Source organism: Lepidothrix coronata, unplaced genomic scaffold (genome assembly GCF_001604755.1).
Source record: "Lepidothrix coronata isolate B3197 unplaced genomic scaffold, Lepidothrix_coronata-1.0 Scaffold14, whole genome shotgun sequence".
Classification (NCBI taxonomy): domain Eukaryota; kingdom Metazoa; phylum Chordata; class Aves; order Passeriformes; family Pipridae; genus Lepidothrix; species Lepidothrix coronata.
The window spans coordinates 1,703,151-1,718,510 of record NW_016690194.1 but is presented as its reverse complement, the minus strand read 5'-3'; the positions used below and the strand labels follow the sequence as shown (position 1 = coordinate 1,718,510).

The window sequence follows — 15,360 nt, the reverse complement described above, 5'->3', positions numbered from 1 at the left end:
AAAGGAATATGGAGACATGCAACCTAGCAGCAGGAAGCAAGACTCTTCAATACTATCCTCATAAGCCATAACCTCTATGAGAAAAATTATACAGAATTTTTAGATGAAGCAATAGGTCTTTCTCATCAATTTTAGAGAGAAAGGTACACATTTTAAACAGCAGTTGAAAAAGAATGTATAGTACTGTTTGTTAAATGATATATACTTATTTGAATAACTCTTTTAAAAATTTAGTTTTTTGCAACTGGTAAATTCTAGATAATTTCTCTTTTAACAAGGCAATCCTTCTGGTTCAATCACTGTTACAATCTGTAATCTACAGGGTTTTAATACATATGGAAAGTGTTAGGATTAGCAGAAATCTGATAACAGCAGAAAAGTTTATTTTGAATCCGTATCTTAAGACTTATTTTCTAAGGAAGAGAAAAGAAAACTGTCTGAGATTTTCTGGCATTTAGTGTGGTCTGCTCAGGTCTTCTGTTTTTCGGTTCTACCCGATCACTGGTAATTTGGAAAATGTTGCATCTACAGTATGACAAGGACAGAGATGCCCTAGGTCTATTATAAATTCATTTAGAATCTTGTGTTTTATAGCATTTCAAACAAGGCAATGGAAACTTCTTATTAGGCTTTAGTAAAGAACTAAACATGATGTATTAGTGTGTATGTATGGTGAGTGCAAGAGCAATTCTCACAATGTTTGCCTCACTGACACCTGAAATAAAGATATTTTAAGCATTATTCTGTTCCACAGTTCTTTTTTCTTGATCAAATGCTTTAGGCAGTAACTAACAGTAAGAGTTTTAGGCAAAAAAATGTTTCTAAAAATGTTATTTATTTTCTTTTTTTTTCTTTCCCTTTGAAGTCTGAACAGCCGAGTCCTGCCAGTTCCAGCTCCAGTTCCAGTTCCAGTTTTACACCATCTCAAAACAGCAGACAACAAGGTACCAATAGAGGAAAAAGAATTGAAAGGAATGTGTGAAATGAAGGGGCTAATAAAACCAGAACTGGTGGCATCTCATTACCACTTTTCTTCTGCCTTTCATTGCCTGAACTGGCTACAGTTTTGATTTAAATCTTTTTCTCATGTTGTTTTCAGATGTAGCTAAGGGCAAAATAAAAGAGGAGAAACTGAGAAAAGGATGTAAGGGTTGTTTGTTTTTAAGGATTAAATACATGACAGTCACTTAACAGATGGTAAACTCAAAAGAGCTTCTGTTTCTGAGTTGTCCTTCCGCAGAGTTAGTTATCATGGCACCTGGCTTTATCTGAAGCTCTGGAAGTGTGTGGCTTGCTGCGAGAAGCCCATGAAAATCCATTAATTTGTGTACATCGACCCCTTTGAAGGGCCATGATCTTCCCATAGTATTGGAAAGTAAGAGCATAGAGTATTTACTTTAGATATGTGGCAGGGAAGGATGAGGGTTAGACTTTAAGTTTGCATTTTGATTTTTTGGCTAATAATTTCAGTTTACTTGGAACTCAGTAAAGAATGCATTTTTCTTCCTGGAGACCTGGCCAAGGCATGTTTTCTGTAAATAAGTTGAGATTCATTCTACATGATCTATTAAACTACTTAGTTCCTGCTTGGCTTCTTTCCCTGGGTTTATAAGATTGTACAACTGATACATTCTTAATGAGCTTTTGTTTTGTTGTTTGGATAAGCAGCATTAAAAAAGCAGCCTTTGACTAAACAAAATTGTCTTCTGTTTTATCCATTTATATTCCTCAGTGGTAGACTTGATTTAAGATTATGAGAATACATTAGTGCTTCAGGCAGACTGTTTTTAAATATATCTATGCATGATGCATCTCTGTCCTATTGCCTTTCTGTAGGTCACTGGTACTGATTTTCTAATATTTTCTGGCAAAAAAAATCTAATGTTTTCTGGCGGTGTTACTCTGCGTGAAAGAAAGCAAGAGCTAAAGTGAGCTGTGGTTGACTGGCTTCAGGCAGTTGATTTTTATCTAGGGATAAAGAGATACACTTCTTCTGAAACCCCTTTTTCATTCTCATGAAAACTTCCTTAGTGATGTGAACTGTCCATTACAAGACAAAAAATTTGCATACCCATTTCTGTGTCTGTTTTATTATGCTGGGCAAAAACCTTTTGACTTAGTGTTTTCTTCTAAGCAGATTGGTCCCATCCATCTCTTCTGTTCATATATAAGAGGTATTGCAGGTTGTCTTTCAGTTCCTTATACCTTCTCTGGAACAGAGGGGAGATTTATCCTCTGATGTGAACAGCTCTGAAGAGCAAGGGGTATATACATCTTTTCTTTCATGCCACAGTAAATAGTGATTACTGCTTCTTTCTGGGAGTTCCAGAAACTCCCATTAACTAAACATGTTCATTGCCCAGGCCATGCATTTGTATATCAAAGGAATGACATACTGGGTGTACCCTGGCATGTTGACACCATATGTTGTGCTCTGGTAAAAAGCCATACTTTTTCTCATAACTAGAAGTTACTTGTTAGGGCTGTTTCTCTTTTTCTGTTGATTCAGTCTCTGGCACTTGCTCAAGTGTCAAAAAACCACAGCATGAACTTTTTTCACCTCTTTTTGCATAAGCAGTGGGCTAACCTAAGGTTCTTTGAAGTTCTTCTGTCATTGGGGCTTATTCTAATATTTCTTTTTCCTTACCAAGGGCACCTAATGGGCAGCAATTAATTTTCAGTTTCTCCTTAACTATTCTGACCCTTTAGGAAGTAACAACTTTTCAGACCCTTAAAAAGGTTGCTATGGAATTTTAAAGTAACTGTTCACAAGGACAGAAGGTTAACAGTGACATTGCTACCAATGCTACAAACAAAATACCTAAAAATTTATACTTCTACAAATCAGCAGTGGGTGCATGGACAAGAAGCGCTTCTATATAGCTCTCCTTCCGTTGTCACCTAGTCAAGTGTCTGGTTAACCAGGAGTTTGCTCATCAGCACCATCTGGTTTACTTCCCTAGGGTGTGAAAACAGAGAAAAGAAACAATAGTTATGAACCTGCCCAAACTGTGCCAATTTACAAAAGTTCTAGTGCAGCCTTAGTGCTAAAACATTCTCAACATTGGCTTTGAAGTCACTTGTACAAAACTAGTCAAAATGCCTATCACCTGAACCTTGCTAGGTCTGGAATAGTCCATAAAGCTGTTCCTCCCATGAGTCCCTGTCATGAGTGTGGCACTGACTGACAGACCTGCCTTCTCTGCTGACAGTGACCAGGGAGGACACTTCTTGACTCAGTTTCCCCATAAGCAAATAGGAAGTTGAGAGCTTCATCTTGGAGGCTTATCTTGTTCATGTTAATACTTTGTGTTTCTTAGGCTGAAGGAATTACACAACTGTAATAGTAATTGCTGTTCCTATAGCCATCACTGGTGCTTTTACTTGCTGCTTTGTGTCTCAGATGAGCAGTACTTTAGAGTTAAATGTGGCACCAGTCTTGCTTCCTTCCCTCTTCTAATATGCTTTTTTCTATTCTTATTTCAAGCAGCTGTAGTTTTACATTTCACAGATCTATTAAACATATTCCTCTTTCTGTAACTGTCTCTTACAGCAAAACAGAGTAAAAATCAAAACCCAAACTGAGTTTAATGCAGTTTTGTGAGCAACTCAAGCTTTGTACCTCTTGTTAATTCAGGAAAAGTGATAACATGATGTCGAGTGGGATTAATGTACTTAGTACATATCAACATAGGCAAAGTGCTTACTCAACTTGAAATTAATCCTGAAATAACAGGAACAGTTAAAGCTAAATATATAAAAGAAGACAAAGACTACCTTGGCCAGTATGAGTTAGTCAAAATGATTTGTTAGATCCAACTTCTCAATACATGAATTAATCTAACAAATGTACCATTGCTGATCAATATGCCCCTGTAGATCTTTCCTCACATATATAATAGACAAAGCAAAAAATACTAAACCCCAGCAATGCAAAAGAAGCATGCTTCTAGCAATAATACAGTAAAAGTCAATTTCTCCTGTCATGACAGTATTTTACTTACTTTAGCTACAGTCCAGGGAGCAAATTGTTCAAACACTTGAACATATGAGTCCCTCCACTGTCATGAGTAAGTCTGTTGAAGCTGACTGAGTTGCTCATGTGAGTAAATGATTCATGGATAACTCCCTGCAGCATAAGCCCCCAGTGCATCACTTCATATGCTTAACGTTTAAGACTCTCCCCTCTCAACGCTGTGTGGGGAGGGTAGTTTTCAAAACTGGGTGAATTGCTCAAAACACTGCAAAGTGAACTTCATAGTGTGTTTTATTGTCTCTGTTGTTTCAGGTCTGTTGAGGTCTATAATGAAAGATCTGCATTCAGATGATAACGAAGATGAATCAGATGAAGCAGATGAGAAGGACAATGATTCTGAGTTGGAACAACCTGTAAATACACAAGGAGGAAGCAAGAGTCGCAGGTGAGTGTCTTGTGTTTGCAAGTAGCCTGGTGGCCAAGACGTGTAGCGCTTGTTAGTAATGAAGTGAGGTCTACTGTTCTCAAAGACTGCTAAGTAGCAAACGTGCAGAAAATTTAGACTCTTTTTAAAGCAGCAGCTTCTAAAAGCTAACAAAATTAGCCATTCCCGATACAAGCTCTTTCTGTATTATTCAGTATGGTTACGATGATCCTTATTTGACTTTACTGGATTTCATGTGATTGTGACTTAAAGGGAGAAGTCATCATTACTTTCTGGCATAAATTAGAGAAAATTAAGTCCTTCAGTTTTTGGATAAACTATTCTATACAAAGTCTCATTTTCAAGACCTCTCTGCTTACTAGTTTTAGATTAGGTTGTTAAATTGAATCAGAATCAATGAAATTTGAATTTCAAGTAATTTCTATGCTGCATGCAGTAGATAATGAATAAAAGTGCATCAGAAGGTAAAGCAAGCATCTGTCACAGAAATTAATTTTTTAAAAAAAGCTTCTGCATCCTTACTGCAACCTTCAGAAGGCTTTCCAGAAGTTATCTTTCTTCGGGTAGCTTGAAGCTCCATCCAAATGGTGTTGAAGGTTATGGAAATCCTGAAATGGTCTCTTAAACACTTTTCATATTAGGTTCTTTATCTGATTTAGAGGGTTTTGCTGTTAGTGCATAGCATCTGAGTGCCAGTGTCAGCTACTGTTTAAATGGGAAGGTAATAGGAAAACGTTAATGAATGTCAGCTGCTTCCCTGGTGTACGGTAGCACATGGAATCAAGGAGCAAAAGACCAAGATGACTAGCAGTTTGAGAACTTGTTGTGTCAGTGATTGTGTAAAGGATTGTTTCAAGCTCAACTTGTCTCCATGTGTAGAGATTTTGTTTCACTTTTTAAATGAAATCTTAAGGCTTATGTTTCTCTAACTTCTTTTTATCCCAAATAACTCCTTCTCCCTCCTCGAAAAAGTATTGTCTATTGTTCCTAAGTAAATGAAGGGTGAAACTGACGAGGAGCTGGGCTTTTTCATGTGGCCTCTCCTGAGATGCTAAGATTTTAAATTTTAGCCAGGAAAAAATGTGTTACTTATGACAATAAACAAGGAACTTTTCAGTAAAACACTTGTTCAGGTAGGAAGCACAGCTGTTTATAAAGCTTTTAGAGGAGCAGAAGAGTATCTCTAAAAACCACTTTCCTTCCTCCACATGGCTGTGAACTGAGATAGGGATTCACTCTGTTGGGAGCAGCGGTATTATGCTGTAGCTGTTCATCCATTTTTGTAACATTGGCTGCTGTGTTAACTGGACACTTCATCTCAACAAGTGCAGGCAGGCAGCCTCCTTCTTTGTGCTGCACCGAGCTTTTTCCAGAGTGCAGCCCTGCTCAGATGCCTCTCTTCCATGTGACCTTGATGGCTTGCTTAGCAAGAGATTGGTCATTTTAAGTCCATACTTCAAAATACAAGCTTGGTTCACCCTATTGACAGCCCTTTGTCTGCAGGTGTAATGCTTTGGCTCTTCTTTTTCATAGGGTTAGTCTGAGTGATGGCAGCGACAGTGATAGCAGTTCAGCTTCCTCACCGCTACGTCATGAACCAGCACCACCTTTACTGAAAACCAACAACAGCCAGGTAAAGTCAGAATTCAAAAATACAGTTGAGGTTTGTATTAGCAGTAGACACAGTTCACATCAGGAGTTTATTCGTTCGTCTCATGCCCTCTCCCCCACCAGTGCTTATCTAGGAGATACAATATTTTTTACTCCACTAGCAGACACAATAGTTTTTACTTCACACTAGAGTATTCGTTCCAGATTTGTAAGAGCTAACATAGTTATTTTGAGGTAGGAACATAATGTAGTTCTGTTTTTCAAAGAAAAGAATCAAATTACCTAGAGTTACAAAATGCTTCTGGGATGCTGCCTCGCCCTCAGCCACCATAAATTAAGACTCTCTAAATATAAAAATTAAACATAAAAGGTTATATTTTTTATAAAATAGAATACAAGTTACAAGCAATAATACATTCCCACTGTCAGTTGTATCATACACAAAGCAGTTATGACACTTATTGGCAATAAATGGCTGCTTACAGTTTTGATATAGTTAGAATAGTGTCTACCTGTATTAGCAAAAGTTTGTGATTTAGATGGTGAGTTTCATGGATGAGACTTTTCTATATTTCTTTGATTAACTGCTTTAATTATCTGGCAGATATTATTTACTTGTCCTTGTTTTTCTATTAAGATTTCCAATACAAGCTATAGAGCAAACCCAAATATTATTATTCATGTTATTTAAGTTTAAATACACTGTAGAAAAAAAAAGAAAAAAAACCTAGGAAGTACTTTGTGCAAAGAAAGAAGGTGATTCCATGTCCAGAAAATATTATTATTATATACCAGAAACATTGTAGACTTTTCTAAGTTATCTGTACAGAAGTTACAAGTTTTTGAGAGAGTCTTTTGGGGTAAAATAAAAAGCTAACTATAAGGATGAAGAATATTTCATGTACTGGGCTCATAAACACAAGAAAAATAAAACATTTATCTATGGCTTGTTGTTTAATGAAGACTAACTTCTACAGAGGCAATGTAATTGTTAAGTAATTATAAGTCTCAATATTGGCAGTCCACTCACTCAGTTATATCTTTCGTGTTCCTTTGCCTTTTGGTGATATAACAGAAGGTCTACCTGTGCATTTAGACACACTGAATAACAGCTGTGTGCCAGCCAAAACTGAATGTTACATACCTTCTTCCATTTCTATACTTAGGCTGAATTTTGTAAATAAGATGAAAATCAGAAATTTAGGGAGTCATTGTGAGAATTCAAATTGTATGGACCATTTTAGCCACATTTTAACCCTCTGCTTGAAAGTGTAATGCTACTTACCAGGTTGATGGTTTTTACTGATGAAATTAGGTTTTTGTTGACTAAGTTCATTCATAGAACCAAAGAGCTAAAATAGAATTAGTATTTGTATAAGCTTCCTCAGATGTGATTAGTGCTGTATCTCATCTAAACAAGAGTGCTTAAGATGTTAGATTTCAAACTACACATCTAGAGCACAGTAAGGAAGCAACTTTTTCAAATATACTGTGTTCTTGCTAGGGTTCTATTTGAAACCAAGAATTTTCTTCCTCTAAAAACAATAAAAGCATCTAAAAGTTACTGGATTCATGACTAGAGGTCTGGGTTTTTTTTTAAAAACAAGACTTTTCTTTCACTGGCCTAAACAGCAGTAACCCCGGGGGGGTCTTGAATAGAAGAACTGGGATTTTTCTTTAAAAATGTATGTTTTGATTTCTGATCACTCTTGGCTAAATAACTCTTTATATAAGATTAACTCAGATCTGCAGTCACACTCTCTCTATGGGGAAATAGCTGCCTGCCTGCTGTAATTCTTATGATGCTGGTCACCCGGGAAGCATATATGTAATTTAGTCATTTTTACCAAGGGAAGTAGAAATGAGAGAGAGACTTGGGAAAATTGTCAATGAGGCTTGTAGAAGACTTGTTTTTTACAGGCTTATTTCCTTGTTTTAATTCTGCGTTTTATTCTGTGTTATGACTGTTTAGTGTGGGTTTCGAGTTAACCACGCTAGTGATGTTAGTCTCACAATGAAATGTGAAACATAATCTCCCATCATCTGTGATTATTTAGTTTTCTGTGATGTTCTTCAGAAGAACTAGTTATATTCCAGGTGAGGAATGACATGGTGGTTTTTTATTTTTAACTTCAAAAAATGTGTTCTGCGTGGAAAAAAATGGAAGAACAATCAACAGTTCTTTTCCCCCAAAATATTCCTGCCTTTAGTCCTAACAGTTTCATATTAAGCATGGTGTCTTGCTGCTTATTGATATACTCTTCTTGACTGTGGTTCACTAGCAAATGAAGCATTCTAGATTTGTATGTGTGATAGTAAGTGGGTTTGAATGGCATTGAAGGAAGGGTACTATGTAAGTGCAAAAGAAATTGCTCTCAATCACTTTCTTTTTCAGTTACAACTCATGTGATCATTTCAAAGATTGTTTCAAACTCTATTGTCAAAGAAAAGAGATAGCATTGGAGAAAAAAACAGGAAAAATACACTGCTCGTGTGATATTTCAAAAGCACTGGGAAGATCCTCAGCATCATTTTGTATCTGCAAAATATTCTTATCCTACCAGTATGAAAAGGATAAAAAAAAAAAGTGTTAGGAAGGCTTTAAGTGAAATTAATGGAAGCCTTCCTTAATTTCATTAAGGAAGGCTTAATGAAATTAATTCTTTTAAGCATTAACAATATCACTGCCACTTTGTTCCAACAGCTCATCATTTTCTACTGTAAGCTACTTTTTATTCTGAAAAATATGAGTAGGTTATATGGATTAAAGAATGAAGAACTCAGTTTTGAGTTTGTATTATTAACCAATAGCAGAATTTTCCATTTGTAATTGTATCCAATAATGCATTTAATTTTTACAGGATTTTCATTCTTTTCCAGATTTTAGAAGTGAAAAGTCCAATAAAGCAAAACAAACCTGACAAACAAATAAAGAATGGGGATTGTGATAAGGTAAATAAGAGATAACAATAAACTGCTTCAGAATATCATACTAATGCATTTACTAGACACCAATCTTTGTTAGAGAATCTTTGTAAGTACATCTTGACTTTGTGTTCTTTTAGGTGCAGATCTTTCCCTCCATTTTTTTTCTGCAATTCTTTCTTCTTCTGTCATATTTTGAATTTTTTTCCTTCTTTTCAGTACATGTGGTTTGGCAAATGTCACCAGTTGGGAATCTACTATCTATTATTTATTTTATCTACTCTCCCCGATGAGTTTGTACTGTGTTTCACAGAAGAAGTGATAATTTTTGTAGATGAGAATTCACAGACATATTCCTAGCCAATATATCAATCAACTATGAAAAACAAAAAACCAACTATGTATTTTCCAGAATCCTTTCTGAAGGCTATGCATTAGGAAGTGGCAAAAACAGTTTTAGCATGTTAACTAGAATGATATGAAGCAACTGTTAATTTAACACTGAGCAAGACAGTTTTGTTTAAAAACATGTCAGCTGGCTGTGGGCAAGAGCTCTAAGTCTTTATGTGAGTGAACATAACACAAATTGCCCACTGTGGACAAGTTCCTCTGAAGGTTCGTATTTTACTGGTATTAGTGGAGACTTTGCGATAACACAACGCAAGAGATGAAAGTTGCAGTATCTGCAGCTAGATTTTTAGTACTCTGATCCATATGCTTTTAGAATTTTTAAGTTGGATGCCATACCTCTTTCTCCTTAAAAGCAAAAAAAAAAGTTTTTTGATGGCTCAGGCTGAAGGAGAAAGTTGATAATTGGGTGGAGGGGTGGGATGTGTTTGACATTCCATTAAGGAAGCAGTGGAATTTACCATTTAATTAATCTTGCTTAATCCCTCTCCCCTTATATCTTCCTGTTGACACAAAAGAAATAATTACATAGCTTTAGAGAGAACGAGGGATTTCATTGTGATTTGGGTTTTGTTCTTACATCACAAGGTGGGAGATATTTCAAAGATACTGTTTTGGCATCCGCAGTCTTTTGATGCCTTTTGGCGCAGTAGAGATATATATATATTATTTTCTACAGTAAATGACCATCTGATTTTTGTCAGGTTTTTTATCAAAAAACTACAAGAACTTGTACTTGGATTGCATTAAGCTAGAGAAAGCCAGACTTCTAAATAAGAAAATACAGCTCAAAGAAGAGCTTGGTCTTATTTCAGGTCCTTTTTGCAGTTTTGGGTGCCACAATACAAGAAGGATCTAAAGCTATTAGAAAGCATCCAGAGGAGGGCAGTGAAGATGGTGAAGGGTTTTGAGGGGAAGCCAAATGAGGAGTGGCTGAGGTCACTTGACTTATTCAGCCTGGAGAACAGGCTGAGGGGAGACCCCATCTCAATCCACAGCTTCCTTACGAGGGGAAGCAGAGGGGCAGGCACTGATCTCTTCTCTGGTGACCAGTGACAGGATCCAAGGGAATGTGACCTGAGGCTGTTTCAGGAGAAATTTAGATTGGATGTTAGGAAAAGGTACTTCACCCAGAGGGTTGTTGGGCACTGGAACAGGCTCCCCAGGGAAGTGGTCACAGCACCAAGCCTGCCAGAGTTCAAGAGGCATTTGGATGATACTCTCAGGCACATGGTGTGACTTTTGGGGATGGTTCTGTGCAGGGCCAGGAGTTGGACTCAATGATCCTTGTGGGTCCTATCCAACTCAGGGTATTCTGACATTCTAAGATTGAAAATAACATCTCCATTTGTATTGGTTTTGAAGACATCTGAAGTTTGTGAAATACATAGCTGTGACTTAATTAACAAGTTGTTTATGGGGGGGATTTGTTTCTAGGCATATCTCGATGAACTGGTAGAGCTCCACAGAAGATTAATGACATTGAGAGAGAGACATGTACTGCAGCAGGTGAGGAGCACTCTCATGCGATATCACAGCATGCTCATTGAAATGATAAAGTCACATTTATTTTTTTTTGCCTTCATCTAAAACTCTATTATCAGGTTTAATAGCCTTCAAGCCTGTAGAATCCATAAAAGCTTACGCATACTTTAAATTCACACTAAAACCCAAATTTTAAAAAAATGCCTGTCTGAGCTAAATTTTTCACCAATTCATTGTTATGTTTCTTAGCATACCATGTTAATAATTATTAAAACAGGATGGGAGAATGGATACAGCTGTGACTTGGTAAAAATCTTGTTGCTTTTTTCCTGAAAATGACCAGACTTTTGTCAGAAAGTGTTAAAGTGGTTTTTAATATGGCAGGCAGAAAACATGGAATTCAAAGTCTAATCCACTTTAAGGAAAGACATAATATATTCAGTGAATCTTCTGAAGTCATGGAACAAGTAAAATATGAAAATGTAGAAACCTAAAAGGCTCAAAATGTATTGAAAGGTTATCCAATAGTAAGAACTATTCTTGGTTTTGGGTGCCATTGTCAGGTACTATTGGATTACAGATTGTGAAGAATAAGCACTGTCAACAAAGCAGATGTAATTGTAGCACAGATGGTTTTATTATGTTTAGCACAATTATGTGCCAGTTGTGGAGATGTTGTAAAGAGGGAAATTTTTACCACTTCTAAATGATTGCAATCACATGTCAAATTTCTCAGCAGAGTGTGGTAACAGTATTTTGCAAGTCCCACCACTAATCTGTTTATTAGTTCAGGCTCAATATTGTGAGTAAAGATGTGAAAACTGTTGAGAGGTCAGTGAAAAGGAAGACCTTGGTTAAGGATATTCTTAATTAAAGATGAATTCCAATAACTTTGTCATATTTTGTGTTACAACACACAGTGATGCATATTGGTTATCCTTCATATTTAATCTACTGTTGACTCCCAAGTTTCCAAGGGAACCAAAGCATGCATTCAGAACGGTGGCAGAGTCAAATGTTTATCTACATTGGGAAATTATTGTGCATGAGGCTAAAAGGTAGCAATTGCAACACTCGATCCACTTCACGTTATTCATAATTCTTAAAAATGGCGTTGCTTCTGGCAGGCCTTTGTAGCTAATATTACACTGTTACCAGCTGTCGGTACAGAACTGAACAACTGTCCCAGCCTGTGCAGCCCAACCATAAACCAAGCTTTCACTGGGGCTGCTTTGTCAGCTTCATGTGAAACTTTGAAAAAGAAAATCAACTGCAAAATCTTTTATGCAAATCAAATATAAAGACAATCAAGAAACCTTTTTTTTCCCCACATTAGGTAAGTCTAAAAGTGGAATAGAGAGTCCTGGAGAGGCTGTGCTCCATCCTTGGAGCTTTTAAAATTCGGACAGGATAAGCCTGGAGCAGCTAAAGGAAAAGATGAAAATTAAAAAGAGCAGTATATTCTTGGGCATTTTAAAATAGACCTTTTTTTTTCTTATTGAGAGTATTTATCAAACCGGAAAAAGGATTCTTTCACCAACTCTGCCTCAAAACTTGCATTAAGAGTGAGGCATTTTAATGCATTAAAAGTGAGTAATTTTAATACTGTAATCTATGATTACTTATATATTATTACTCAGACTGAGAAAGTTTCATGTAGAATTGGTGTTGCCTTGTTTCTGGGGGGAAGTTGTTCTTGCAGATTGTTTCCCTTGGTTTAGAGCATATGCAGGCTGTCAGTACAGCCCCAGTGAAGCTGGATTTATGACCAGACTGCAGGTTGCAACAGTAGTTCAGTTCTGTAGCAACAGCTGATAATGGCTACAGAGACCTACAGAAATGAGTGGAAGAGCCAAGTTACCAGTTATCTGTTAGCCAGTCCGCACTAGCAAATGGTCTATGCTGCTATAAAACAAAATACAGCTTAGTTTTAAAACCTTTAATCCCTTAATTCAATAATTCCTATGATTTTATCAGTTTACAGAAATATCTTCACAATACTGAATGGATAACTTGCAGAAAATCGGTTCTTCTTTGCATTGCAAATTAACTGTCATCCCATCTTAAATGTCCTTACTGCTTTGCAGCTATGTAGTTAATGTAAAATACTTCCAGGGTGCACAGAAATTAAAAAGGTACAGAGCTGAAAAAGTTTTTAGGAATGAATGTGAAACTTCTAGATTGAGAAATACAAGTATATAGAGACTACAGGAAGTATAAAGGTCAAGGAGAGACTGTAGAAAGTACAAAGATCAGGAGACCAAGGGGCAAAACTGCAGAAAGGGATGGTGGTTACTGCATAAGAAGAGGGATCGAGTGCAAAGATATGCAACAGAAAATTGTAGACAGCTGCAAGAATGTTAAAGGTGGTGGTGGTGGAGTTGTGTGTTACTGAATGGTGGTTGTCATCTCTCTAGTTTATGTTAGGGCAGGTAATAGTCTCTTGCACATGTCAAAGTCTGCTACCCACAGACTTTGAAGGAATTTTTAGAGAAAGGACTTGCAAAAGAACAATGAAGGCATTGATAACGTAAAAAGCACAGGCTTTTGAAACTTATGCTGTGGGACATGAAAAGGGCTTTTTTTTTTGTTGTTGTTTTTTGCAATCTCAGTTGTTAAGTCCATAGGCGTGATAACACACAGGAATGCAGCCAAATTGGAAATGAGAAAAATGGATCTGTTTGAGAATGTGGCTTTCTTCCAAGAGAGGCATTTTTCTTTGAGACACTTTGTTAAAGGAAGCTGAGAAAGGGAGAAGGCAAGGAGAGATGTGATACTGTGCTGCAAGTGCCTAGAATTATAGCAAAATAATTCTGATATAAAATACTACTTACAGATATATAAGAATTGCCTGAGAGGGAGAAGACCTGAAAAAGAACATTTGACCAAGAAATTAATCCTGTGAAAATTACCTGAGCAATTTCTATATGACTATTGGACCATGGCAAGACAGAAACTGGTCTGAAGTTACATTTTAAAAATAAAGATCTCTCCCACCTCTTTCACTGTAAAGAGACATTGGAATTTATAGTAGTTAGGTTTTTTTTTAACTTTGTGATTTTCAGTTAATAGGATAATTGAGTCTGCCATCAAATATTAATGCTACATGTGTAATATATTCAAATTTGACTGACTAAAGCTGTGTTCCTAACTGCAACTTCAGTGCAGATAATGTTAATGTGACCCTGTGAAATGCAACAACATTTTTGGTAAGACTTCGCCTCTTATTTTAGAGCATCAGAAGTCCTATCTTCAGCTTGTGAAAAATCTGGAACCCTGTGCACTAAGCAGCACAGACATAAGGAAGAAATTGAGAGTACACAGCATGGCTGAAAATTACATTGCTTATGTCCACAAGGTGCTTAACTTCAGATGGCAACTATCTTCTGAGAATTTTCTGCCAGGGGCAGCTTGGAGGTCTGGAAACTATCACATGGCCTAAACCCCTCCATAAATTGAAAAATGACTATGTCATTAGTTGCACTTTGGCTTCCTTATACAAACACACTCATTTGCTTGTTTAAAGGCTGATAAATAGTTATACTATGATGGATAATGATGAAACTGAGCTGGAGAGACATTAGGTAAACAGAGATGTAATTTACAGCAGAAAAGCAAAGCTTACTACAGCAGTAACAAATGAGATATTTTTGTTCTTTGCAGTCTGAGCTCTCCAAATAAAACATTTTAATGCTGTGTTTTTAATGTTAAAACTGTCAGACTTCCTAGCAACTAGTCTCAACCTTTTATTCTTTTTGAGGTATTTCTCAATAGCACAAGGATGCATATGCTGATACTGTAAGTCATGAATTCCTCATTGACTGGCACACAGGCAAGTGTTTTTCGTTGAGCCGTTTGGGTTTATCCTGATACATGTTGGTATATCCATTAAAACCTTTTGAGTTCATTTCGGTCTAATTTACCAGGTGCCCAGACATAGTGACTGTATTTCTTGAGGGCTGGAATGAGGGATATGTTTAAAATGTTTATATTTCCCTTGACCGAGAGCTTAAAAGCCCAAAGCAGAACTTGATCAGTAGAAGTCCTTATCCATTTCTTAAAATATGCAGTGCAGCTTAAAAATACATGTGCTAGCACTTTTGTGTAATCTGTATTTCTAAAATCAGGTATATTGCAGTGGGGGCTGTGAGGGGTGGTATTCTTCCACAGTAACACAAGGAAGTGTTAGACAGAATTATTCAAAATAGCTACATCTTCCTGGCCTCAGTTTCTGTAGACTTCTTGTGCAGCCATTTATTTGTCACACAGTTGATATTCAGAGACCAAGCCTGAGATTAGATTCCAAACTTTACAAAAGGAGGTTGGATTGACTCCTTACCTTAGCTTCCCTCTTAGATGAGGCTCAAGAGAGTGCCAGAAATGAGAATGACAATACGTATCAAAGTTTTCTTCCGCTAACAGTCAATTCTGTCTCATTTGATTTTTTTTTTCTCTGACATCAATTGCAGAACAATAGGAGGTGGAAAAGTGTTACAAGAATCTGGGAATC

General features: G+C 36.7%; 1 protein-coding gene across 6 annotated transcripts in view; it reads left to right on the top strand.

Moving 5' to 3' along the window:
- Positions 1-15,360, top strand: part of MLLT3 (MLLT3, super elongation complex subunit) — a 128,712-nt gene that overhangs the window by 107,897 nt on the left and 5,455 nt on the right. For 5 of the 6 annotated variants that reach the window (XM_017806304.1, XM_017806303.1, XM_017806301.1 and 2 more), the window contains 5 exons: positions 866-944; positions 4,289-4,421; positions 5,955-6,054; positions 8,913-8,984; positions 10,803-10,874. In XM_017806304.1, coding sequence (XP_017661793.1) covers positions 866-944; positions 4,289-4,421; positions 5,955-6,054; positions 8,913-8,984; positions 10,803-10,874 — 456 coding nt within the window. Of the gene's footprint in view, positions 1-865; positions 945-4,288; positions 4,422-5,954; positions 6,055-8,912; positions 8,985-10,802; positions 10,875-14,610; positions 14,673-15,360 lie in introns of those variants that run through there. The other variant, XM_017806302.1, reaches the window with a different exon arrangement.